General features: G+C 40.4%; 1 protein-coding gene and 3 long non-coding RNA genes across 4 annotated transcripts in view; 2 read left to right on the forward strand and 2 right to left on the reverse strand.

Annotated features, from left to right (window-relative positions):
• Nucleotides 1-2,987, forward strand: part of LOC132331787 (uncharacterized) — a 17,933-nt gene extending 14,946 nt beyond the window's left edge. Inside the window, exon 3 of the long non-coding RNA XR_009487682.1 lies at nt 862-2,987. This is a non-coding gene — a long non-coding RNA (uncharacterized LOC132331787). The remainder of the gene's footprint in view (nt 1-861) is intronic.
• PDE6D (phosphodiesterase 6D) overlaps nt 1-27,222 on the reverse strand; it is a 34,527-nt gene that overhangs the window by 7,068 nt on the left and 237 nt on the right. Inside the window, exon 2 of the mRNA XM_059855602.1 lies at nt 54-142. Coding sequence (XP_059711585.1) covers nt 54-142 — 89 coding nt within the window. The remainder of the gene's footprint in view (nt 1-53; nt 143-27,222) is intronic.
• LOC132331789 (uncharacterized) lies at nt 2,409-27,185 on the reverse strand. Its single transcript, XR_009487684.1, has 2 exons — nt 26,772-27,185; nt 2,409-3,046 (listed from the first exon to the last, which is right to left on the reverse strand). It is a non-coding gene; the product is annotated as an uncharacterized LOC132331789 (long non-coding RNA).
• Nucleotides 19,759-23,962, forward strand: LOC132331788 (uncharacterized). Its single transcript, XR_009487683.1, has 2 exons — nt 19,759-19,965; nt 22,149-23,962. It is a non-coding gene; the product is annotated as an uncharacterized LOC132331788 (long non-coding RNA).

A 27,222-nucleotide genomic window follows, 5' to 3' on the forward strand; every position in this document is an offset into this window, starting at 1 on the left:
CCCGGACATGCAGCACCACCCAGCCCCAAATGCACAATGCAGTCACACAGTACCTTCATGCTCCACTCCAGGTACAGACAGATCTTCTGTTCCTTGCCAGAGGATTTTCCCTGTTTCTGCATCCCGAAGGTTCATCCAATTTCTGATTGGGAAGCAAATAAGGAAAACAAACTATCTCTATCCCTAAATGCTGTGTGTAGTATTTTTTGCTGAGCTCTGAAATAGGCTACTCCAGCTGAGTTTCAGTCATGGTTTCTGGTTCTCAGGAGGAAAAGGAAGAAAAAGGAAAAGAGATGCTTTTTCCCTGAGAATAAATAAACAAACCAAGCCCTGACCGGAAAGAATGCAACAAGAGTTATATAGCCACAGATTTCCTTTTCACTTTAGACTGGAGCTTGTTAACCTCATTTATCATTTTCCACTGCTTCTGAAGGATAAAGGCAGTGTCACTGTGCTGTGGAGAAGCAAGAACATTGCTAACAATAACAGATTGTTACACAAACAATTGCTCTTCTCCAGCATTTGAAAATGGCTAGGAAAAGGAGTCCTTTCTACATAACACAAGAAAAAGAATAACATCCAATCTAGCTTGTTTTCTTAGCTTACAAAATACTAATATCAAGGGTTGTTCTATTGCTGTTGACCTCGCAACTGCCACTCATGGGAATTCCTCAGCTGCTGAGTGCTAAGCAAAGAGAGATCTTCTCTTTTCACTCTCAGCAAGTGAGGCTGTGCCAGCTTCCAAAACACCCTGATCAGTGAATTAGTCAATAAATCTATAGGCAAGTAGGAAATATTCATATTTCCAAAGGGACAGTTAATAAGGATCTTAAGTACACCTCTGCAAAATCTCTCTCCCAGGGTAACTCAGACACTGACAGCTCAGAACAAGGAGCCTGCACACCTGCATGATGCCATCCTGAACAGGGACACAGCCATCTATAAGCCACAGGATCTCCTGCTCCACAGCTCCTCAGGGTGGCTCTGAGGATTCACCAGTGTCAACACCAGAGACTGAACAGAGCTGGATCTGTGGGATGAGCCCACACAAACCAGAGCCTTTCCAGGAGCTCCCTTTCGCTGCTTTATGGCAGCACACCCTTCGCAGTCAGTACTGCCTACAACAACTGCTCGAGGAACTGCCTGGGGAGGTGGAGACAGAAGAGAGACAATATGGACCTTGACATGGGTATAAATAGGAGCTGTTGGAGATTTGCATATTGAACTCATCCTCTAACACACACAGTTTCCAGGCAGACTCACACAAACTCATCACACTGATCACATTTTTCCAGAGCTCCCAGGAAGAAACAGATGCTTTAGCAAATTTTGCATCACAGACGAACATTTGTTTTAAAATTCTGTGTGTGGAGGAGGGGAAGGGAAGATGGCTGCCTCAGCAGAGATGTGAGGATTCTTTCCCTTGCTGAAGGCTGGTCAGACTTTCTATGCCCCACTGAAAAGACAAAGAGAATGTGTGCACAGGGTCTGTTCACATAAAACTTAGCAACAACTTGGAGCATGCAAAGAGGGAACATAGGGCAAGTCCTTCTAGGCTTATTCCAAATACATTGTATCTACCACTTGTTCTGGGATTAAGGCAAAAGAGAAAGGGGCAGAAGATGAAAAGCATCCTCTGAGGGCTCCATTTGGCACCTCCATATCTTAGCAGGAAGCTGCAAAGTGGAGCTCTCCCCAGCCAGCAACCCAAGGGAGACAGGGACTGGCAGGGAAGCCAAAGAGAGAAAATGAACAGCAGAATGGCAAGAAGAACCTGCAGCAGGGCTGGGCATTTCATGTGGTGCTGGCTGAAAAATTCCAAGTCCTCAGCCAACACAACCTGCAGGATGGAACTGCCCCAACAGTAATTTAAAATGCCAAAAGAATCCACCATTTTTCCATACACCTTCCCACACACAAACATACAAATTAGCCAGGGTGAAGCTATTTGCATAGAAAGCAGTGTGCCATCTATCAAATGCCATGTACGAGGGGAAAATAACAAATGAGACAATCTGAGCATCTCACTGACACACTCATTTATCTTCCCAACACTCTGCCACACAAGCACTCTTAACTATTAGCTGAACAGTAATTTAGTAAATTGGTCACTTGATTATCAAAAACCTGTACTACCTCTAAAAAATGGTCCTCTCACAAGTATTTATTTGCTGTTTGTTCACTATCAATATCAGTCAGAGTTATGAGCTCTCAGGTTTGGCCACAGGCTGCGTAGTGCCAAACTGAGCACTAGCTGAGTTCCTCTGAACTGGAAATGAAACACTGACCAGGACAGCAAAGCCAACACTGTAAAGGAATTGATCCAACCTCTCAGTACTCTAACTAATGGACTATTCATTTTCCTTGCCATGACTTGCCTTGCCTTCCCATCCCTCTTCCCTTGTCAATTTTTGGAGCACTCTAAAATCACATTCACCAGTTTCAAAAGTATTATATTAGAAGTGCCCTTCAGTGAGAAGTAGCCTGACAGCTTAATTATGATCCTTACTTGAAATACACAGTTATAGTGTTAGTGACCTATTGCTTCTGGTGAGAGAAAACACTACTGTACACTACTCTATACTACTGACCTCTGTAACTTCTCCCTATCAGGATTTCTCTTGGTCCAGTCCAAGAAGGGTGATACAAGTTATGCTGCTGTGCTGAACAATGTTAACATTTAAAATGTATGTTAACATTTGGGATGTTGGACATCTCTAAAGTGCTATCTGCCTTTATTTTGTTTATGGATGTTCCACTGTAAAAGTAAATCCATGCAGGACAGCCTGCACCATGCTTTGTATTATGACTGTAAAATTCAAGATAAAGAATAAATAAAAAGCTCAAGGCTCTACCCCTGCTGATGAGACGATGCATCAGCAATGCATGCCACAGTTCCTAGAAAATATCTTGTATTTAAACAACATGAACATTGCTAGCCCATGTAAATTGCTTATCAAATAAATAAAGGTTTAATGTCAGTGTAGCCAAGGCTTTCTGACCTTGACAAGTCCATGTGCTGGTTCAGGGCATGCTTTTCCAACTTCTGCAAGTGAAGAAACAAAATCAACCTGCTAATCAGAGTGTATACAAAGAGTAAAAATTTGTGGGTCCAGACATACAGAATACACTAGCCAGTTAACAAGTTTTTTCCCAGTAACTAAACATTATTAAAAGGAAAGAACAAATAATCAGATCTTAAAAGCATAGGCACACACACAATCTCTTTCTATTGGAAAAAATACTTCAAGTACAAGAGTTAATTATTTTAAAAATAATAAACGTTTAAAAAGAAACAGGCATCTGAAAAAAGTTTTAGTCAAAACTGAGATAAAGTATAAAACTTTAAAAAAACTTTAATGGAATTAAAAAAAAAAAAAAAAGAGGCAAATCCCATCACAAGTGATTTCTTGACATGGGAATACCTGACAAAGCAGCAGCTGTACTGCTTACCTAGTTAGCAGCTTATCAACACTATTTCTGTCAGCTTGGATAGGAAGGCTGGTAATAAGACATACCCCAGAATGAAGAAAATGGAGATCTTGAACGAAACCCACACACACTATTATCTTCTAATGTGTTTAATTGGTTTAAGATTCTTCCACCCTAGCATGAGAGATATTGTTACTAAAAATAAAGAGTGCTCCACCTCCTGAGCAGCAGTGGAGACCCGCAGGCAGAATGACGAGGGCATTTTAAGCATTACTGAAAAGGAGAAAGTAAATTCATATTGGTCTGATGCAATTACTCTTTTTTGAAGAGGTTCATGTAAAGCCATTTAACAGGGGTAGCTAAGAGCAAGTAGGAAGCCAGGCAGTTCCAGCTGTGTGAAGTTTGCATATGGGGGGGGGGGGGAAGGAAAAATAGAGTATTCCTAATTCAGTTTCTCACTCTTAAACCATTAAATTTTCATTAATTTGTATTTTGGAGGCTTGGGGTGGTTTTTTTTTGGAAATGATGTCTGATTTAAGACTCACTAGATCAAATACTCTTCAATCCTGAAGTCAAGAAAGGATTAGTTAGAACAGCAGAAGGAAGGGTGTATGTTGATCTATTTATATTCCACCACCTATTGGGTCAGCAAAGCCTTACATAAAAGCTTTGTAGTAGCTGGAACTTGACTTGCTTTATATACATTACATGAATTAGCTCCCTCACAGACCTATTTTGCTTAGCCTGATGAAGGGAAATGGTTTGTACATTTCTAAATTCAAATTTTGCTTTCTTTAATACCTCTGATATCAGAAGTTCTTTCTTTTTTGTATCTGTCATAGAGATCACTTGGCTCAAACAAATCAGAACGTACATCCTTTATCTTCAGTGTATTAGCATTGCAAAAGATCGCCTTGTATTACCACACTTGTAATTAAGAGTAGCCTTGAGGAAGAGAATGAGTATAAACAAAATTTATCATTAAAGTAGTATGGAGTTAAAAAAAGTTCTGCCTCAATCTCCCTGATGATTATTTGTATGTTGTAATCTTTAGCACTTCTTGAATATCTCAAAGGCAGTGGCAAACAGTAGGTATCATTTCTCTTATTAAAATGATCCATTTTTCATTTTATTCCTTGCTGTCTATGGCTACACCATTCTAAAACCTCAGGAACTGCTGTACTCTTATATTTCATAATAAAAACAAGGCTAATGTTCATAACTACTCCTAGAAGAAAGGCCTTTCATCATCCCTACTAGCTTTTTTTTTTTTTTTTTTGCAAGAAATGCAACATTAAAAAAGTTCACTACCTGCCAGGTGCAAACAACATCTCAACAATAACATGTTAATGAGACCTGTCCTCTGGGAGAAGGTGGAGCTGAAAGCCCTGAACAATTCAGACAACAATTCCGTCGCAGACCCAGAAAAGCTTCTGATCAGGACTCACAAACCTTCACTCCTGATTTTACATGGTCTCTTGGGAAAAGCAGACACAACCAGGCAATCATGGCATAGGAAAGCATGTTACCTTACAGGGAAGTAAAGATCAAACTTTAGAGATAATATTTATATCAGACATATTTTCCCAGAAGTATATTTTAATCTCAGTTGTTTCAATCCAGTCTGAGGAATAAGGACCAATATAAATTATGCAAAGTAACTACCAAACTACAGGAGTACAAAGCAGACGACCTAAATAGCCTTACACTTTTCCTTCACTCATGTCATTCATGCTGTAATCTTATGCCATCTCTACTCCCACTTTTTATTACAATTCCCAAATCACTCTTCCACAGAACTCCTAATTGTGTGCTTCAATTTAAGCATATGCACAGACCTTCTGCTGATTCAGGTCCTTGAATTCACTCTGTTCACACTTATGAGAAATGCTGCTGTCTGCTGTTTAATAAGCCACAAGAACACAGGCTGGCAGTGTTCCCCCTAGCCTAAGGATGAAATTCAGTGCAAAATCCTATCTACTGAATGAGCATCCATCCATTCTGTGTACAGGAATACCAAAACACAAAAACTGGAAGTTATTCTTCAAATATTACTACATTACTGGAGCCTTGGGGTATAGTACTGTCAACTTCTGCTTTCAGAAAGCAGCACACTTTGTTGAGTTCCTAATTAGACAGAAAACATGCTGTCACAGTTCTTACAGGGGCAGAACTTTTTAAAAACTCATCTATTATAAACCAACTTTCCTGGAGTGATGCACAAGATATGGGTTACTGTGCTCCCAAAAAGATGGGAGGTGCTGGAAAGGTGCTCTATTAAATCCTCAAATGGAAGGAAGCCAATTATCCCTTCAAAGCACTCCTGGCACTCCTTCAGTTGCTGTAAAAAAGCCTGCTTTTAAAGTCTTCTGTACAAAACAAATTGCTGTACAACAGAAGCCAGGGAGATCCACAGATTAATGTGAACCACATGACAAAATGCAACAAAAATCCTCAGCAACCAACAAAGTACTTTCACAGCAAATTATGTAATCAGAGGGATATATTTAACAGCTACAGCATCACAGCAAAAAGATCAACACAATATCATACACTTGTATACTTTGTATTTCCCTTTATACTTTCTGCCTTACATCTTTGTGTGTCTCTGCACAGACCTGGTATCACACAATGAATTTCCATCTAACATCCATCAGACAGTTCTGGATTAAGCTGCTCTTGGCCCATATTTGGAAAGACAGTTACACAAGTTACTGCACACCATGCCAACCTTACCTTAGCTGCAATAGATAATGCTAAAAGGGCAGAAATTAATATTGCTCCCTTCTATTGTGTAAAGCAGACAGAGCTCTGACCATTCCCACTGGGCAGTGAAGCTCCAGTACTCCCTGCTGTGTGTCACATCCTCCCTGCACCTTGGGTGACCATTTTGAAGCTGAGCTATGTTCACACCAGGCTTGAATCTCTGAATACATTTCAGCTTAGCAGGGCTCATGTTGAGGCACACTGCAGAAATCTGCAACTAAAATGCAGCCTAGGTCCCTTCACAGCCAGATCAGCTGCAATGGGATGCCAATAGAGAAGTACAGAACCTGTTTACCTCTACAAACATTGGAAATTAAGTAAACCTATGTCCGGCATTTGCTAATAAAAATTTTATCCAGTGAAACATCTGTGTTTTCAAACAGTTTAGGTTGAAAGACACAAATATTAAATATTATTGAGTATTTTTCATCAAAATGAATAACTAACATCCATCTCTACACCACAGCATCCTAGTGACATCAGGTAGAAAAATAAGGCAGAATTTAAATTAATGTTTAATTTTCACTGTTGGCAATTAACTGTCTGAAAATATTCAGTGAAATCTCTCCAAATCTTAAATATTTAAATCAGAATTTGTGACACTTATAGTAGTCTTAACAACAGCAGGTACCTGTAATAAAACAATGAAGATGGAGAGCTGCTAGACTCTGGAAGGAGAAGTGTCCAGCATAGGCAGGCAGGGGGAGAGAATGTTTTGTTTCTTTGGTAATAACCACAAGTATTGCCAACTAAGCCAGACTTCCATTTCACTGATTCTTCCTCTCTCCCTCAAACCAAAGAAGCAAGAAAAAAATGGATGTGCATTTTAAAGGAAAGAGTTACAGACCTACTGAAGATGAAGCTAAGGGTCATCAGGAGGGAAAAAGGAATAAATTATAGTGGTTTGCAAGGAGCTGATCAGGGATGTAGACACTATTGCTTCAGGATGAGTCAGATGAAGTTCAGATGAGTCTAGTCTGAAGAAGCTTAACTCTTAGAAAGTTCAGCAACTTTTTGGCACTGCTGAGCAATAGAAACTGATTTAGGCATTTGCAAGTAACCCTTGATTTCTTCAGACAAAAGCAACGTGTGACACTCCCCAGCAGCTCCTGCCTGCAGCAGATGAAGAGACTGCACTCTTACCCTGGCACACCAGCAAAGCCTTCAAGACAAGGCTCCTGGAGAGCATGCCAGGCACTCCTCTGGGAACTAAGTTTAACCCACGGATACTAAACCACTTTTAAGCCCAACCCAAACCCCATACCCTAAGATTTGAGATCCCTAACAAAAAAATTTAAAGTAAAACCCAAAATGTACTTGTGGTACAATGAATACAATGTTGTTCAAAGCGGGAAAAAGCTCCAAATCAAATCTATACAGATTCCCCTGTCAGAGCAAGCAAGCTGCCTTCTGTGCCAGATCTGTTTGCTACTATTAAAAATGTGCTTTGTTTCCTCTAGAGTTAGAGTTGAAATGGTTTCTAGAACCAGAAAGCAGTGCCAAAATAAAAGCAAGCTGAAGCAATGTAGTGGCTTTCTGCTGTTTTCTGCTGCCTGTGTTTTTTAGACTTTTCTTTGGCTTATCTCAATAGCCTTGACAGAATTCCTTTATCAATGCCTCAGCAGGAAAAACAACATGTGATCACATCTGGAGATTGCTTTACAGTCTAGGTAGTAAAACAATCAATAACTTGGAAAAACTCATCATTCCTTGCAGGACCAGGAATTGCACAAAGAAAATTATTTTCTCTTTTCCAGTGCAGTAACACCTGACTCCTCCCATCTTCCCTGCATTTTAAATGCATCTCACAAATTAGCATGTTAGAAAAGCCTGAGCTTGTGCTAAGAACCTTTTGAATATTAACATAATTAATGTCATCAGTAATACTCTGAGTTTGTAGAAACAGCAGGTGAATCAATGGGAATGATGTATTCATCCAAGAAAAGACTGTGACCTTTAAAATCCATAGGGCTTTATCAGAACATAATTTTAAAGTGGGTTCCTTGTAGCTCAGAACAAAAATGAACGTAAGTACAGAGAAAGCTAACAGAGACACCATGTATACAAGAGAAACTAAAAATACAATTAAAACACTGGAACTACCTTAGAGAAGATGCCTGGCCTATATCAAAAGGTAAGAGAGGTCGCAGGACAGATTGAGGAGCCACATCCAGAATGCTTAAAGTTAAGTTAAATTCTTTAAACCCCAAAACAATTGGAATCAGTTTGCCCACTTTTTCATTTTAGCATATCAAACAATTTTCCTCTCTGTAAGTGAACACTGAAAGTGATTCAGCAATTGACATAACTTTATTTTGTCTTAACTACTTCAAAATGAAAATTTCTTCACAGCTAAACTATTATGGTAACATTTCAAGGTTCTCAGCAATAAGTGAACTAGAGGGAGTTTCATGGAAACAGTCTATCAAGGGGTTCTGGTGCATAACTTCATTTTCATAGATAAGGTTGTAGCTAGACGCCCTCACGGGAATTTATCTCCCTGTAAATTGTTATGGACTATTGTTCTTTGCAGAGCTGATGTCACGACAGTCATGCAATAAAATCAGCTTTAATGGAATGAGGCATTTTAAACCTCAATATGCCTCTTTATTTTATACAATTATTCAGCTGTTTTAAAATATGCATTATATTGGCTTGCTTATAAAAGAAAGCTTGGATTGATTTCATGTCATTTTTGTAACACTGGAGGATTGGACTTTTTATGTCTAAAAGGATCTTCACACTTCTTCATATTGAAAGGGCACAGACCTGAGCAGAGGAACAATGACTTCTTTGACCAAATTTTTAAAAGGGATAAACATGGCTGCTTAGCTGGCATTTTCATACAGTTTCACTTGAATGACCTGTAGCCTTGTGTGAAAAGTGGAGAAAAAGCAAACCTAAAAGGCTCTAAAGAGGCAGTTTTATCGGCACTGCTTGTGGCCAGTCGATGCCTTTGTTCCTTGAAGGCCTCTGCAATAATTTCACTATTGAGCAAAGTGATGTTTATGGAGAATGGCAAAGCTGAGCAGCAGCAGGTCCCCCCGCTGTTCCGTTCATCCGTCCAACTCCAAGCAGTATCCTGGGCTGAAAGTGTCCCCCTGGTAAAATAAGCAACTGACAACACAAAAAGCCTCCATGACTTCCAGCTGCCTGTGCTTATGTAGTGACTATGAGCTTTTTTTTTTTCCCATTAGTCTTTAATTTCTTTTTTCTCTCCTTCATTTCACATCTCTTCGTACAGAGCTCTCTAACACACCAGCCTATTGAGCTCCAAAGACTGCTTCTGATAGTCCAGATTTATCAGTTTCACGTATTTGAAAAGAATATGTAATTTACTGGAGGCCCCAATATATCATGTACTCCTAAGAACAGATATGCAGATTGGAAAATGGTGAGAGATTTGGCTTTGGCGTGAACTGTGCTACCAGCGTGCACAGCTTCACATTGTCATTGTCATCTACCAAGTGCCACCCCAGACAAGAGGCAAACCTCAGCAATTAACTGGAGAGACAGGATGCTCCTCTGAACAGGCAATACAGTACAGCTCATTGATCAATAACTTAAACCATACCTAGTACTACACTGTGCTTCAAAAACTTCAACTCATGTTCTCCAAGTAGCTTTTTAATAAAACTGCCTGCTGTAGAGACTGGGGAATAAGCATGAACACTTGCCCACAGCCACACAATGAATCAGTAAGACAGGAGGAAAGACATCTCAGGAAGTGTTTGGTTTCAAGACTTGTGCTTCAACAGACAATACTGCCTCTCTTTAGGCAGCCAGGGACTGTGCTCCCTGGCTGATGGAAACTCTCACTGTACCTTGGAGTGACTGCAGCAGCACAGATTGCTGTCACCATGCTGCGGGGTGGGTGCCAGTGGTTTCCCTCACTCTGTTTCTCTTGCTTTTGTTGGTTTCTCAGTCACCCTATCTCGAATGCAGGGTGGTTCTGAATCACTGCCAAGGATTACTAATGGAAGTGGGGAGAAGGAAGGAAATAAAGAGGACTGCTTGCAGAATTAGAAGGAGTTTTAACTGTCTAAAATGCCATATTAAGGCAGGACAGCAAAATGGCTGTATTGCCTCTGACAACAGAAGCAAAATGGTTCTAAATTAGAAAAATGTGCAAGCCTCTGAAACTTATCAATAATATTATTTTCTTTAAGACAACTTAAATAAACACCAGAAATACAAAACAGGAAAGTCAAGGGGGAAAATATAGCATTTGTTCCTGCCTCAGTTCATATTAATTCAACTAGAGCTCCTAAGAAAATTTTCTTTTTCTGTTCTAAGTCTGGACACTCAAGTATATTTTGAGCTTAAAGTGCTTCAGTGAATTCAGTTTACAGGTAATGCTCAACACCACAAGTACTTTTTTAGGCTGATTTAAGGCAAGTTGCCCAGTGAATGAGTGGAAACACAGCACTTTTCCACGTATTCAAATTGTCCTCACAACTGCCAGCTCCAGGAACTGCAGCAACAATTTTGCAAAAGGCAGCGAGCAGTAAATCTGAAAGGACAAAGTCTTGGGACAAATGCTATGGCTGTTCACTGCTGGCAGGGACAGGCAGGCTCCATTTTGTACAAAGAGACCATCAATTTTGCACAGAATGACGTTCAGAGAGGACTATGAGTCTAAAGGACTCCTAGAGATGAACCAATGTAAACACATTTTGCTTAACTAAGTCCAAACAGCCTGGTACCAGCGTTACTCGATCCTCAGCCTCAAGTCACACTCCTTGAACACAGGATGACAGCGGCCGAGTAAAATTTAGAGAAACTCCCAACTCTTGAAGCTGTTTGGTTAAAAAACTAAAAATAAACTCTGTGCAAGGCAGAGCTGTGCTTTCAGAACAAATGCCCAACCAGCTCTACAAGGATTTACAAATGGCCCTGTGACACTGAGATATTCCCTTGCACTGCACTGTAAGGGAAATATACTTTGGGATTAGTTGTTTCCGTATCCACTAAAGCTTCCCAGAGTTGGACTGCAAGCAGTGACTGTGTGGAAATGTCCATGCTGTCGCACCCTGCCTTGTTTCCTTTTTTCATTATATTCTTTCAGAATCTATTGGGATCAGAGGAGGACAAAGACTAAGCACAGTGCTGGAATAAAAAAACTTCTGGAAAAAAGCAGTAATTTCCAGCAGCAAGTTTTTCCTAACTTAACTTTGCTTGAAAAACTTCCCAGTAGTTCCAGCCTCATCAGATCCTGCTGAGCATAAGCAAGGATTCATTTTCCACTTATTTTTGTGCAATGCACAATTCCTTTTATGCAATTTATTATCACAAACAATTACAACATTTCAGTGGGCAATCCTTCAAATCTTGGCTATCTACCTGTCACTGAACTCCTAAACACAGGGCCCCATTCTTCCTTTCACAAAATGCCCTGAAGAAACCGGTATTTGTTTTTTTGGATCTCCTCCATTTTTAAAGGGTGTCTGAACATCTGAGAGCCCTATTGCTCCACAAAGGCCAGCTCTAAGGAGAAGCAGCAGACCTGTCTCATGGACACACACTGTGACTGTACCCCTGGTACCTGAAGACACAGAGTCAGCCTGGACAGATCTGGCAGCCCCTGTCCAGATTAATTTTGGTGCACAGGTCAGGAGTACAGGCTAATGATAACGAGATGGGGCTGCATACAGCCAGCCCAGATACAGCAGAATTTCAAGTGCTCAAGCTCCATACTGAACCTCACCAGCTAAATTCTGAGCCTCTGTGTCCTCTGGGAGCTATTGCCCTTGTCTGCTTTCTCCACCAGAGGAGTACCCTGTAAAAAATATTGGCTACTGAGTTGCACAGTTAGGTAAAACAACATTTCAGAAACCCATGCAAATGTACTTGGCAGAGCCTCAAATGAGCTGCTTTCATACTCTACAAAATGGGACCTGAGTTTACTTAGGAGAAACAAATCTATGGGGAAGGTGGTTTGTGTGGAGTGCATTTTAGTTCAACCAGGATGAGCTGCTTGGCTTTCTAGCACTTGTTCTATTTATTCCTCTACTCCAATCTTCTCAGTGTGACGTCTTTAACAAGGAGATCACAACATCCCCTGAACTGGCCAGGAGATTAAGCAACACACACACACAACTAGAAAGCAAGAGTCTTTGAGATTTAACTCAAAATCTATGCTGGTTTGCCATAAAGATTTCACATTTAAATGACTGAACAATCTTAATCTTCTACTAATATTGGACTGCTGTTATGAGGTATTACGGGATAAACCCAGGCCATTTTATTTTGAAAATATATTTGCTTATCACTAAATAAAACATGTCTGCTGATTTTCCCTGGGAATCTTCTGTTCCTGGGAGAAACAAATTTGTTGGACTTGCCCATGTCTAGGTGGCACTAGACCACAAAATAGGGAGGAAGGGGTTTGTTCTCCATTTTCATAAAACTCAATAAAAATACACTATTCACTACTAAAATATCAGCTGATACACAATCAGAGCAAAGTCCATCTATTTTCAAAATTACCATTGTCAGATTCTGCAGTATTTCTTTACAATACTGCAATATTCATTGCAATAACAAGGATCCCAAATATACAACAGAGTTAATTAACCTCTAATTTCTATGTGCACATTTATAAAAGACTGCTTTAGGGTGAGAAGCAAGAAGAGAGAAAAGATCACAGTTGAAACAAAAAGAGAAAATTTTTTTTTTTGTCAGTAGTCTGGCCATACTACAAAGCAAGTACAGACCACAGCAATAATTTTTTTTTAAATACAAAACTAACCAACAATCTTGGCTAGAAGTGCATAGCTGAATGCTCAGACTTATGGCATTTCAATAAGTCTGCTTTAATTGCTTATTTTCTATCTCTTTTCCTTGTAAGACAAACAAAGATGCCATTGAGGACGCATCTCCCCTGATAAGGCAATCAGAACGTGAGCTGCAATTACAGTAATACTTTGCATAAAGGTTTCCCTTATTAATCCAAAAGAGCTCTATTTCAAAACCCACTATTTTACCAGGCTGCCATTCTCAATAGTGCAAAAATTCTTCTGGATTCTTTGTGCCTGAATTCCAAGCAACTCAACCGGGCTTCCTCTCTGTAAAGAGCCTTTATTTGTTTCATTTCCAAGGTTAAAAAAGGCACAGTACAGTAGCACCACTGCATGTCCAGCAGTTCAGCAACATCAGGTTCTTCCTGCTGCCCCTCTGGACTGCTGCCCATGTCAGAGATCAGCACCACATCGTGCACACACACAGGATGCATGCACTACCCAGACACCTGTGTTTGTAAAGCCTCCTATTAATCATTCTTGTACTGCTATATATTAACATTAAGTAGGTGATTAGTGTGTTAGCAGTCAACAGCCCTGCTAGCTTGGTTACCTCTCAGGTGGATACTGTTTACTCAAGAATTTTATTGTAATTTCTGTTGGCAAAAAATATTTCACAAAGAACAAATATATATTCCATCTTGTAATAGAATTCTTTTTCTCAGTCTTCATGGAACAAAACCCAAACAAACAATCCCCCAGATTTACTGTATAAGACATGACAATTCAACAGTTAGACCTGTATTGGCAAGGACTCTGACACAGGTCCTCGAACAACAAATTTAGCAACCAGAAGGCATTGTGATTTTTAAAAATCTTCTTCAGCAAAAGACTGGTCAGGGCAGAATCAAAGATTTTGTAATTTGAAAAACTTTTTACTTCTGGTTAGCTGCTCAAAGGCTGGAAGAGGCTACAAGCACATTGCACTATTACTGGGGAGAGATCCTGTTTTGAGCTGCCCTCAAAAGACCCCTCCATGCACAGGATATATAAGCAACTGCAGCTACTACAAAAGTCTTCAAGAGCCATCATTTTAAGGGATTCAAATGACACTCTGTTGTTCTCCAGCAATCTTATATAACTGGTGAATGTTTGGTACATGAAAGGAGGCATCTTCATATCAAGAGGTGTTCAATGGTGTCTTTCACAGGAAGGACAGATGGTTGTTCCTACAGAGAGTTCTGCCCTTGACTTTTTACATTTCTGATATAAAGTTGCTTTTGTTTGGTCTTCCAGGGAATCAGGAAAGAGCAGAAATAAAACTGTGTTTGAAAGCATGCTTTAAGTTGTGCTGCTGAGAACAGAGGCCAGGGGAGATTTCAGTGTTGCTGTCAAGTAGGGTTTCCACGTATACAGAACAAAGCAAAAAATCACTATTGAAAAAGACTTTGTAAAAACATTTAGGGAAAATCTGAAGCTCAGTCTTCAGATAGACAGGTCTCAATTTCAGAGAGGTCTGTAAAAGAGGAAGAATTCATTTGTGCAAAGGACTTCAGGGACTCAGGGATTTTTATTGGGCCATGGAAACTTCATGCTGTGTGTCAGCATTCCAAATCCTCCCCATCAGATCAATAAACCCTCCAGTCATTAGGTCTGATAGCTCCTGCCTTCCAGGAAATGAGCTTGTGAATTTTATTCTAATTGTTAAAAGGCAGGTGTTCATGCCACCAAAATCAACTGTAAAGGGAGCACTTAAAGAGATTCTTGCTGGCAGTCTCAAGAGAAAGCAGGAACAAAAGGTCAAGCACTGGATTTCTCTTGCATTCACACACTGATTCTGTCTGAACTCCCCTTACTGAACACCTTTTGAACACAATGTTAATTTTTAAACAGTACCTTTCACTGGCAGTTGAATTAACTGGAAACTTGTCACTCCAGTCGAGTCAATCCAGATTAATGCACAAAGTGAATTTAGAGTTGAGCTAACTATCCCTTATTAAACCTTTGCCCGAATGTTTTTATTCTCCACCAAGAGAGTTCACTTCCAAAGCTTTGAAGTGACTTGGAACTGGGATAAAGGTATGTACAGTGGGGAAATCAAGCAGAAATGGTTAAACTGGGGTAAATTTTAAGCATGTGAACAATGTGGTTTTACCTAGACTAGAGCTTTTACCAACAACATAGCCACCTCTTCTTTGACACTGGGAAGAAAAGTACAGACAGTGCTTTATCCAGTGCAGTACATTTACACTGTGGAGCTACATCTGTTCAAGAGCTCCTGGCACCAACAAATTCCATATTGCCCAAGCCAGTTGGCATAAAGGTGGCGTGTATTCCCTCAAGGTGAGATTACAGCTCTATGTGCTACTCAGAAAAATAGGCCAGACAACTAACTTCCTTTTCCAGGTGGGCTCATTTGCCCTTTCTCCCAAGTAATGCTGGAAAAAGACAAAAATGAATGATATCCCAAAAAGATCCTCTTTACACAGCTTTGAAAGCAAATGCTAATTGCAGCCTTCAGGGGACAAGTGCTACTGCTGCAGTACATCTGGTAATTAGTCTACAAGGGTTTCTGTTTATGACAGGAATGAAAACTAACTATTGCAGCAGAAGTAATACTGGCTGAACACAGAACTGCTGTTTTGTTCAGTCTCCCAACTGTGCCCAGTGAACCTGTGCTGGCAGGAATGGGAGGCTGGAGTTGGTAGAGCAGAAGTCACTCAGTTCTCCTAAAGGTGGTTTATTCAAAGCACTTTATGCTTTTTTTGAACCTCTGCACCTTTAACTGCCCCACAGTATGTTACACAGAGCACATCCCTCACTGTTTCAATCCAGAGTTGTTCTGTAACCAGGAATGCATCTAGAAATCACCACAAGTTCTCTGGGAAAACAACACAATATCCTTGAAATTAATTACAGAATGGCAAGGGGATTTAATCTTATTGAGATTTTATATAAAACAGCATTTAGCCCTGGCACTCACACTCTACACCTAATAAACAAAATAAAAATTCAAATCAGCCAGAGAAACAGCTACAACAAGCACTTTCATAAAGTCCACAATGACAAATGCCAATCTCCTATTTGCTGACACAGCATAGCAGAGGAACAAGCCACACTTTTCCTAGCATTAGCTTAAATAGTTCCTTGGATATACAGTCCCTGTGGATAGTATAGGCGTGAATGTCACTGGTGCTACAAATACTTCAGTTTTGCTTGTTGTTTTTTTAACTTGGACTAAGTCTGCATGAGAAGTGGGCATGCTTTAGCCTTACAAGCTGTACAACCCAAACAGCCACAAGAGCTGACTAAACAAGAAGAGCACCCTCACTGCCACTTACCCTCTTTTTCCAGGCACAAATGGGCAGCAAATGCCTCAATGCCAAGCTGAGGGAGTCAGTAAGGATGGGAATACTTAGGTGGATGTCAGTGGCCCTCTAGACTCAGAGGACAAGACCAAAGTGAGAATCAGATATAATTATTTAATGTGTAAGAGAAAGAAAAGTCATGGATCTGAGACACTAAAGTGGTTTTATCTCTGGAGTACTGCGCTGGCAGGATCACATGCTGCAAATACAGATCAAACAATTTTTGGTTTTCCACTTAAAAGTGACAGGACTACGATTACTCAAGGAAAACAAGTTCATTATCTTGTCTCTTCTGAGGAAGGGAGAAAACTTAGAGCGTACAGACCAAGTGGAGAATGAAAGCAAAATGAAAATACAGTCAGGAGGGAATGATTGGCAGCTGCAGGAGGAAACTAATCTTGTAAATGGACCAGAGGCTGCTCAAAGTGGATGCAAAAAGGAGGAATAAATGAGGATTTATGCAGATTGAAGCAGAACTCTCCAAAAAACAAGGACTCCATATCACAACCACTGTGCTTTTTTAGGAATCTCCAGAATATGAGAAGTGCTTCAATTGGCAGTGTGGACTAGTGATTTGACAATTTAACCATTCCAACATTTTACACAGTGTTCAACAGTATGGCAGACTGAAAAGAGAGAGAGTTGTTTGAAAAGATTACAGCAAAACATGGAAAGTACAAGGAAACAATTCAGTTCCAAACCAGATGAGAGGAGGTAAAATACCTCCTCTCCAAAATTATTTTGTTCTGAATGTTGTACTTTGACCAATCTCTACAGCTACAGTAACATGACCTACACTGATGTGAACTTCTGAGCATGTCACCAGGATCACCATGATCTGGAAGATGGAGGGTCTGTGCCCAAACAAGCACCTCTCTGCTTTAGCATGCATTGGAATTCAGAAAAAAAGAAAAACCAACATTATTGTGGAGACAGAGTAATGAAACTTCCACTGAAATGCCAAAAAAGGCAATGACCTCTATTACTCTACTCTGCTTCCAAGCAGCTCTTATAGCTTTCACTGTCAATAAAATCTACAGTTATACTTATACTAAGGTTTAAATGTTATTATTTTAACATGCTTGTTGCTGTATGTTAAATTTTCAGAATACATTAAATCAGATTTTTGCAATTTCAATAAAAATATATTAATATATTTTTCAGCTCAAGCAATCTTATTTCTGCTGTGAAAAAGGACAGAATATATAAATACAATCAGCTGTAATTCACAAGCTGATTCTTTCAATATAGGTATTAATAATAAGAAAATAAAAATTTACTTATTGGAAAGCTAGACTTACAGAAAATACAAATGTCATGTTTATAAAATATTATTTTGGTGTTTCAAAGTGTGGACTTCATAAGCATTCATGTCAAGGTGAATGCTAATGTAGAGAAGTTAGATGCAAAAAGCTGGAGAACTGCCATTATCTGCACCCTTTACAGGTGTGCCTACATTAAAATATAGCCCTTTTTAATCTGAATTTGCACCTTTCCAAACATTCTACTGCCTCCTTCACTGCATTTACTATTTCAGAACTGGCAACACTAGGAATAATGCAGACAATGTTACTAAGCAGGAAAACAAGGTACTGTTTTGTCAGTGCAAACAAATGAAAAAGACCATCATGAAGTGTGAAACATTTTCAGCTGGCCACTGGCAGGGCTGTAGTTATATGAGGAAGAGAACCTTAAAGAGGGCAGTATGGCTGGGGGATCAGCAGTAGAGGTTTGTGCTACAGCTGCCTGGTTAATGCCTCCCCCGTAATTTGTGTAGGTGGGGAGAAGGTGGTCGTGGAGGGACTGGTGAGGAAAGGAACTTATTCTAGTGGTAGAATGGAAGATACTTGGAAAACCAGGGAACCAGTGTTTCTTCCTTCCTGTGAAGCTAACCCTTCAGGTCAGTGTGGCAGTAGAATAATGCAGTTCCCTTTGAAGGAATTATGGGGAGAAGCACCAAGAATACTTCCTTTCTGGAGCTGTTTAAATACTGTGTTTTAATAGCAACAGTACAACTGTAATGATGCCTTGTGGATTAATGAGGGTTCCATAAATGGACAGCCCAAATGGGAGTGAGAAATTTACTGGCTTCTCTGTCTCTTCCTGGAAAGAGTATTTAAAAACAACATGCATTTGCTCTCCAAGGCTGCATGGGGTTTTTAGCCAATGATTTCCTCTGTCTGGTTCATTGAGAGCTGCACAGAACAGAGCCTCTAATGGCACTTGCTGCATGGTTCCAGACCCTGTTTGTGACTCTGCCTGGTGACCAGACAGTAACTGTTCACACAGCGCAGTAATGCTAAGGATTTCTTGCACAGGTCAAGGGCAAAGAGAAAAATGACTACCTTACTGAAGTCATCTCAAATGCATTTCTCTTAAAGGAAATTATGTGATCACAGACTTACCACATTGAAGCTAAAATGGTCAACTAAAAATGGTAAGCTAGGTTTTTAGAATTGGTGCTGGATAACTAAACATGGTGTGTGAGAAGCCTCCTCAAAAAAGGTGATGCTGAGTGTCGGAGAACACAGCACAAGGCTGCACTGAGTTCATCTGATCTGAGGCTGTGGGGACAACATCCAAGAGCAGCAGTGCCTGGAGAGGACTCTGCTTACAGCCCTCCCCAGCTGCTTCTTAACTTCTCCCTCAAGGTCAACAGCTGAACTGTTGGTAGAACTGCCAACCAGCACAGGCCCTGCTCCTCAGCCTGTTGCTGAAGTTGTTTTAAGCCAGCATGCAGGAGGCTGCAAGGCTAATCTGAGCGGCCTGGCCAGTGAATCTGAAAATGAGGCAACAAGCAGCTGGGGATGGCAACCCATGCTCTGTACAGCTGCTGTGACAGAAGCAAAGAGCAGGCAGAATGCAAGAGCAGGTATTTTTGGATGTCTCTTTGCTCAGAAGCAGGATGCCACTTCCTGGACTGAGCTATTTTTAAATTTCACTTTAAGGCTACTAAGGTTCAAGAAAAGTAACAAACAGAAGGACTTTTCCCCTTTTTATTTCAGCTTCTGGGAAAGGAAGTAACTTTACCAGAGAAACAGTGAAATCTTAAGTTGGACTCTAACTGACAGGCCAGTATTCTAATGCACTAAAATCTACTCTAAAGAGTTAAACTGGAAGTGAAATGTCTAAAGTACCTTCAGAAGATCCACCTGTGTAAAGGCTGGTAGGTACTTCTTGGTGTCCAATTTCCAGATGGGTTGGTGTTTCATCACATGGCAGTACATTAACGGGGACAATGGTTGTTCCTTTACCTTCTCTCTCTGCAAAACTTCCTTCAAGAGCAGTTGAGGGTGTTGCAGAACTCCCTTAAGCTGAGTTAGCAACAGCTCATGCCAACACTTGAATCAAAACTGGGTTCCCCTTAGCAAGGGTTTCTGTAAGAATTTTCCCATACATCAATTTTTTATTCAAAGTCATGCAAATAGCGAGCTTTTCCACTGCCTCCTGAAATACAATTTCTTTTGACCTTCCAAACCAAAGTGACTTGACATTAAGTCTCTGCTTCCTCAGCAGGCTGTCCCTGATCAGAAGTTTCTGACACTTAAAACATCAGATGAACTCTTGATTCCAAGAATGTGTAGCCTTCCTTCTCAAAAGGCTTAAATTAGGTCATGTGAAGAGGAGGAAAGAGCCATGCAGGCAATCTGCTTTCACTGGTGAGTAAAGTGTATGATCTTCCCTGTTTTCTTGGTAAGAAAAGATGGATATAATTAGCTGTCCCAAGGACCAAATAAGCTTCTGACTTGCTACAGAGTAGCTGAAGGTTATGTACACTGTAGCATACAGACCAACTCATATAAATAGTCCTCTTAGAATTACTAAGTACAAGGCCCTGAACTCTCAACTCTAATGGAAGACTACTGCTCCTAGTTAGCTACAATCCTTTCAATTCAGGATAAGTTTGATAATATTATTTTGCGCACTGCTATCCCAAATGCTGACTGAAAATAAAAAATATGTATTTTCCTTCCTCCTTTTACCTAAACCTGCCATTCTTCCAGAAGAATGTTGCCTGAAATTCTAGTCATGAACATAATCAATTCAAAGACTCACTCATGACCAAACTAATTTGATAGTTTAAGTCTCCTCTATACATAACATTTCTGTCACAATGAGAACTCTGTTCAGGAGAAATATGACAATGGAATCTCAAGTTCATAATCACAGCTGAAAATCCTGGCTGTCAACTAGAATTTAGCGATGTGCAGTTGAGATCTGGTTCCTAAGAGAACTTTAGTTGCTGACAGGTGTCTTCTGGACAGAGCCTCCCAATAGTCCATCAGTGTCTGCTCGGGCATGAGGCCAAATGGCTTTGGAAACCTCACAGTAATGCCCAATGAGTGCATGGGGATACTCCCTCAAACTGCTTGGGGAGTGATGCTACACAGATGACAAACCTGCTTCTGTGAGGGCTCCTGATGTAGTCTCAGGACAAAAAGGCAGCACTTGAGAAAAGCTTTTAATATTCTGCGCTTGCTACTGCAGTTTATTGCACATCTAGACTAAACATATGATGTGCTCCTTAAGATGTGAGAGCAACAGATGTGCAAAAATCACCTTTTAAATAACTAAATTTTATAAACACTGTGATACTAATATGCAGGGAAAAAAGGACAAAATTCAATGTTGCCATGTGGACCTTAATAAAGCATGATGTTTTCTGCTTGTTCCCTGTACTTGGGAATGTAGCAGATCTCCTACTTCTATACAAACACTGACTGCTGGATGTAAGTGAAGCACTGGTTTATCTTTAACAGACTCTGAGCTCAAATTTGAAGTTGCCTTAACTTCCAACTTAGAGAAACAGACAAGGCTTTTCTTACATAAATGTAAGATATATAGTAGCCTCTATCTTAAAAATTTCAAGTAAAATTTTGACGCAACTCTATTTCTAGGATCAGCCTAAATTCAGAGATAAACATGTAAGAACAAGTCAAATCAGCTTCCACACTAAGGCTGCTTTAGCTAACAGAAAACTCTTTTTACCAGAGACACAAGAACCACATCAGATATCTATATTAAAAAACCCTCCTCTGAACAGTATCTGTTTAATTTGAGGATTTTTGGATATCTCCCCTACTTCTCTATATCTTTGTAAGCTTGGCTTTTATCCTGTATGTTGGCTGTGAAAATGCAGGGGGTGGGGGGGAAGAAGCTCTACCAGTTCTCACTTGATGGATTAAATTACTATCGTCTGCTCTGTGGAAATTCAAGTACTGTAACAACAGCTGAAGCATAAGGCACCAATGACTTCCAAGGATGCAAAGAGTAACTGATATCTCAATATAATACAAAGGAAACAAGGGGAAATAATTTTGCTAATGACAACGGCATTATTTTAAGTACTTCATTAGGCTGGCACCAAGCAAGCAATTAAAAATACTGAAACCATAATTCCAGTAAAATGCTGCATGGGTAGGCTTTGGATAGATCAAAGGATAAATCTTAGATATAAATTTGTAACTACAAAGTGCTAAAGCAATATTGCAGATTAAAAAGAAAACCCGAACTCCAATGTCAAGCTCCACTTTTAAGTTGATGCCAGACGTGTTCTCTGTGGCACCTGGCAACTCATTTGTATCCTGTGATGCCCCTTCCACTGTCATGGGCACAAACCCCCACTTCCAACACTACACAGGGACTGAATTAAATCTGACAAGTAGACAACTGACTGTAGCTCAGATATCAAGTTAATGCAAATCACAGGTTAAGCACGGTCAAATATTTACACTTTTTTCAATGAAAGTTAACAAGGGGAGGACGTGAAGTTTTTGGTGTTCACTCAGGAATCAGGCAGGTGAAACCAAACCTGGTAAAATTTCTCTTGCTTTATTTGCAGATGTGCCTCGTGACTCAGTCATAAGAAACAGGATGACTCCGTGTTTAGCATGCCAGCACTAGAGATCATTGCACAGTGCAGAACTTCTCTCAATATTGGAAATAATTCTGATATGGTAAAGGTATCTTGACTATTGTGACATTCAACTACCAACTACAACCTGTCTAAAGCTTCTGGGTGAAACTCTGGTCTCTGAAACAAAGACCTCTCAATGCTGCCAGGATGGGAATTTGTTCCAGTAAGGCTAACTGGGAATGTGGACAACTCTTGCTTGTAAAGTATTTTAAGTTCTGTAGAAAGTAAGAGGGTTCAAAAAACCAGAACTATGGATGAGGGAGAACAAACTCATGTTTTCCAGGGTGTTTTAAAATTGCATTAGAGAAAGCTACGTGCAAGTTCTGCTTTGGGTCTTTACAGAGTACATGTACCAGCTTCTGGCAAGTCCTGTTCCATCTTTTGGCTGGCTAGTGTCTCCTTTTAACCCATGAAATTGATGGTTTGTCTTTCTATTCCATTGCAAGGAGTCTAACAGAGTGAGATTTGAGGAAGTGCACAGAGGAAACCTCAAAACAAAGGGGACTCTTTAAGCCAATTAAAGCTGCTCCCTTGTTAGTTTTGTAAACACAGCAGCAGGTAAGCATTTCAGATTAATAACCTGCCAAACACCTACCACCCTAACAATGAAACTGGAAACTTATTTCAATGTTGCTTCTAATTAGATTGCTCAACTTCGGAATGCTGCATCAAACTAGTTCAAAATTCCAGTGACTATTCTAGAAATTGATGAACAAGACTGTCATTAACTTCAGTTCCTGTGTGTACAGCAGACCAGGATGAAGTTGGAAGTTTTCCTGTCTGCAGAGTAATATAAAGCTCACAGATCTTCCTAGTGATCCTGGTATAACTGTATTTTCACTACAGCTCTACCCATCTTTCAAAGAGAATAATGCTCTGCTAGGAAGACTTCCTAGGCAGAAACACAATGGTGAGAATAAAGCTGGAAAAAGCTCTGGGAGCTAGGAAGATGTTGCACAGGGAAATTTGAGGACTGTAGGAAAGTAGGCCAGCCTTTGACATGAGAAGTTTTGCCTGCAAGTGTTGGAGTGCTTGAGCTACAGGTGTATACTTACACTGACCACAAACATGAATTTCATAACTCTGTAATTGTTCTGGAGTTAATACTGTCAGTTAATATTGTCTCTTCTTGCTTATGTTCACTGTATTGCCTCGTTTCAGGAGACTTCTGAAGAATAGGCTACTACACAGCCTTCAAACGAAGTTCATGGAAAAACTTACCCTAAACTGATAAACAGCTACAGGACAATTAATCCTATAGAGATTTTTATAAGACTTCTCTGTACAGAAGCAGATAAAAGGTGATATCTTGTTTGATTTGTAAGATTTAAAATAGAAAGCAAATGTCTTTACTCCTGTGTTGAGAGGCAAGACATGGCACTTGAACCACCCTATGAGAATACACCAACTCATTTGGGTTTTCTCCTCATTGCTGCTCTGACTGAAACTTCACAGAAAGAACTGCTTAAAGAAGTTGGACTGTGGTCCCTCAAGAGCTGGATGTGAATCTGCTGCTGCAAACCAGGACTGGATATTTCTAACCTACAGCATGGATGCTTTCCAAATGCTGGCAAACCACACTAAACAGGGTAACTATCTACAGGAACCTTATTCTAGCACATTTTGAAAAAATAATCCTGTGCTAGTTGATCTCAGAACAAAGGTAAAGAGGCAACCCAAAAATTGTTAAGGAAGTTGTTGAGGGGGAGCCATCAAAATAAAACAATCCTGAACTTTGACTGTTGGGGAAGTAGATCACTGGTGTTATTTTCTTTTCATAAAGGATGTTAAATACATGCATTTAATAGTACACATTGAAGATAAAATGACAGAACAAAATCTGAAGAATGTGTTGAAAGAGTAAGCGAGGATCAAGTAAAATGCCCTTCTGTATCTTGACAGAGTAACTCTCCTATCTTCCAGAGGGGAAAAAAAAAGGCATAATCGAATTTCATGCATTTGAGATCACAGGACCAGATGTGCATAAATACTTGCAGAAATAAGACTTGGCTAATACTTCACACAAATGGATCTTCAGTTACCAACTGGACTGATGCTGCTTGTAGCTAACAAGTGCATTTTCATAGCACTAAACTACCTGTAGATATTATGTTGGGTGTAACAGCTGCTGTTCAGACAAGTGCCTTCAGAACTTTCTTGATAAATACACTTACAAGCTCTGTTAGCAAATATTGTCCCAGAACAAGTGACGAGCTCTATTTGTTGTCTGCTTTCAAAATTTTTCTGCAGCATTTTTATTGGACTGTTAGTGTTCAATATTAACTGGTGCCACAAAAATTCTTAGGATAAGTGTAATAACATATAATATTCTCATTTTCCTGCCAGTATCAAATATATTTGCCTTGGTTTTAATATTTTTAAAATAGCAAAATCCATGAGAAGAGGGAATAAATGTTCCTGGCTTGGATTTTGGGACATTAGTCACAACATGTTTCTGCACTAGTGTCATAGAGGAAGGAAAACCTCTCTTTGCATTGAAATTAGAGGGTGGATTTAGGCTATAATTTAATTTCCACATCTTCCAATCATCCAGCATGCCCCAATGAGTTGGAAAGCTTGTAATTAACCCCTTTTCAGGAACCACAAGTAAACAGAATTGTTTGAGGGAACTCTGATTACTCAATGTGAACTGGACTTCCACCTAGAGTGCCTGCTGCTGTGTTAAAATTAGGGATTATTTTGGAAGCCTGCTTCCTCAGTGATGCTTCTGGCCCTAGCAACTGTTCCTGCCTCCCAAAGAATCCCTTGCACACAGCCCCTGGGTGCAATGCCATGCTCCTCTCTTGTGCTAAAAGCAAGTGCCAAGGTTGCAGATGTGCTTAAGTTGGAGCTGAACTCCCTCCCTTGTGGGAGCAGAGGAGAAAGTTTTTCAGGTACTCAAAGTATAAACTGAACAGTTTTTCAGAACACATTTCTATCTTCCTTTCTATTAATTAAATGAGTACATGCAGCAATAGGATGGCTGGAAGCTAAAGCACCTCTAAACTGCAATTGTCCCTGGAACAGACCCTGCCTTTGGACAGGGGAAGGGAAGGCTGAGCTGATGTCTCCCTTGCAGGGAGCGTGGTCACAGCTGGGCATGAGCAGCTTCCTGTGGGGATGGTGTGGTGTCTCAAGGCTTCCTCATAAATGAGGAATGTCTGCTCAGCCTCTCTTCTGGTTTACTAAAGGCAACATAGATGTTTCTCAACTATTTCAACTTGCTAAAAGTTTCAGTTATGAAATGCTTCTCCAGACTTTCCTGCTTGTCAGACTTTGCACTACGTGGCCCCTGTGGCAACTATCAAAGTACTCTACCATGTTTTTGGAGAAGTGTGGTCCAGATTTTGACTTAAACTGTCCTGCCAGAGGTAAATTAAGATTTGGGGTTTTTTTTTTGTTGGTTTTTTTTTTTTTTTTTTTTTTTTTTTTTTTTTTTGCAAGGACAAAAAAGGAAGACCAGACTTGAGACACTTCAACATAGACTGCAGAGTGCTTCTAATAAAGCTTCTTGTCCATGCTATGGCTGCTTGAGATCAGTTTGTTGTCTGACATCCTTCCTCTCAAAGAGCAAAAAGCATTTTCTCTTTAAGACAGCAAACAACAAAAAGTATTATTTCATTCAGAGTTGGACAAAGGCCTTTATGTAAATTCTGCTATCCAATAAAGACCATGTACAAACACGTGCAAAAAGCACTTAAAAGTTTGCTCCCTAGGCTTAACTTTCAAGGCACTCCTCACTTCTACCACCAGCTTAGTCTGGTCTTGTCAGAAGCTTATTCTTCTAATCGCCAGCACAAAAGGTTTTTAATTTATGTTTTGACAGCTAAAATTCTACATCTTCATAAATACAAAGAACTGTCAATAGTGCCAGCACAGAAGCAAAGGAACCAGATGCAGTACTAACAGCTGGGGTAGACTGCAGTGATTCTATAAAAAGTTAAAAAAAACATCTGCTTATAGTTTGATAAAAGCTATCTGTGGAAATCCAACCTAGCAAATCAAATCCTGCTACAGCTGGCATAAAGATTATGAACATCTCACAGAACAAAAAGCCCCACTACCCTGTTTAGAAATAATAGGTTTTGATCTAGAGGATATTTCCTTCACTTCTGTCCTTTTTATTATAAAAAAAGAAATATAAGTGAACTCACAACAATATTCTGATGTCTAAAGGGCAAGATAGCAAGCTTGCATTTGTCTTCTAAGCTTAGAAGAATTTACTTCAGTAAAATATTCCACATGTAAAATAAAGCTACTCTATTTCTCACACCCTTAGTTTGAACATGGGCCTTTAGGTCGAGTCTTTCTCCACTTTGCTGAAATTCTGGGATGGAAGATGCACAACGGCTCTCGCTTCTCTTCCAAGCTCAGATGATCTCATTTCATCAGCTTTAAATTCACATCCAAGGACCACAGGCATAAAATCAGAATGCTTTTTGAAAGCCACAACACGAAAAGTTTTTAAACGAGCTGCACAGAAAGGCATTTACACGCAGAATACGTCAGCAATAAAAGACACTGCACGACCAACACATGTGCCAGTACCTCACGGTATGACAAGGAACAAGGTGTTTAGCAGCTCCTGGACCTGACGACCAGGTACTTCCTTTCCAAGCAGAGGTGCTTAAGCGCAGGCCGGAGTGAGAAGGATCAGATCCTTCTGGCGTAGAGCTACTTCACCTGCCCTCTGTAAGCTGTCCTCGCTGCGGGTGGGGGGCTCCTGCTGCCCGAGGCCGCCGCCCCCGGCCCAGCCCCTCTCAGCGCCGGGCAGGGGCCGGAGGGGCGGTGGTCGCCACCACCCGGCTGAGGACTTTGGCCGCGAGGACCCCTTCACCCGCAGGGCAGGGACGGGACCCCGACCCCGGCGTCACGGGCCTCCTTCCCCCTTCCCCCGCCCCAGCCGGCTCAGGGTCGGTCCCAGCCCTGAGGGACCCTCCCGCCACCGCCGGAGCGCGGACGCCATTGAGAACCGCGTTGCCATAGCAACCCCCCTCCC

The sequence above is a fragment of the Haemorhous mexicanus genome, chromosome 10, assembly GCF_027477595.1.
Source record: "Haemorhous mexicanus isolate bHaeMex1 chromosome 10, bHaeMex1.pri, whole genome shotgun sequence".
In the NCBI taxonomy this organism is placed as follows: domain Eukaryota; kingdom Metazoa; phylum Chordata; class Aves; order Passeriformes; family Fringillidae; genus Haemorhous; species Haemorhous mexicanus.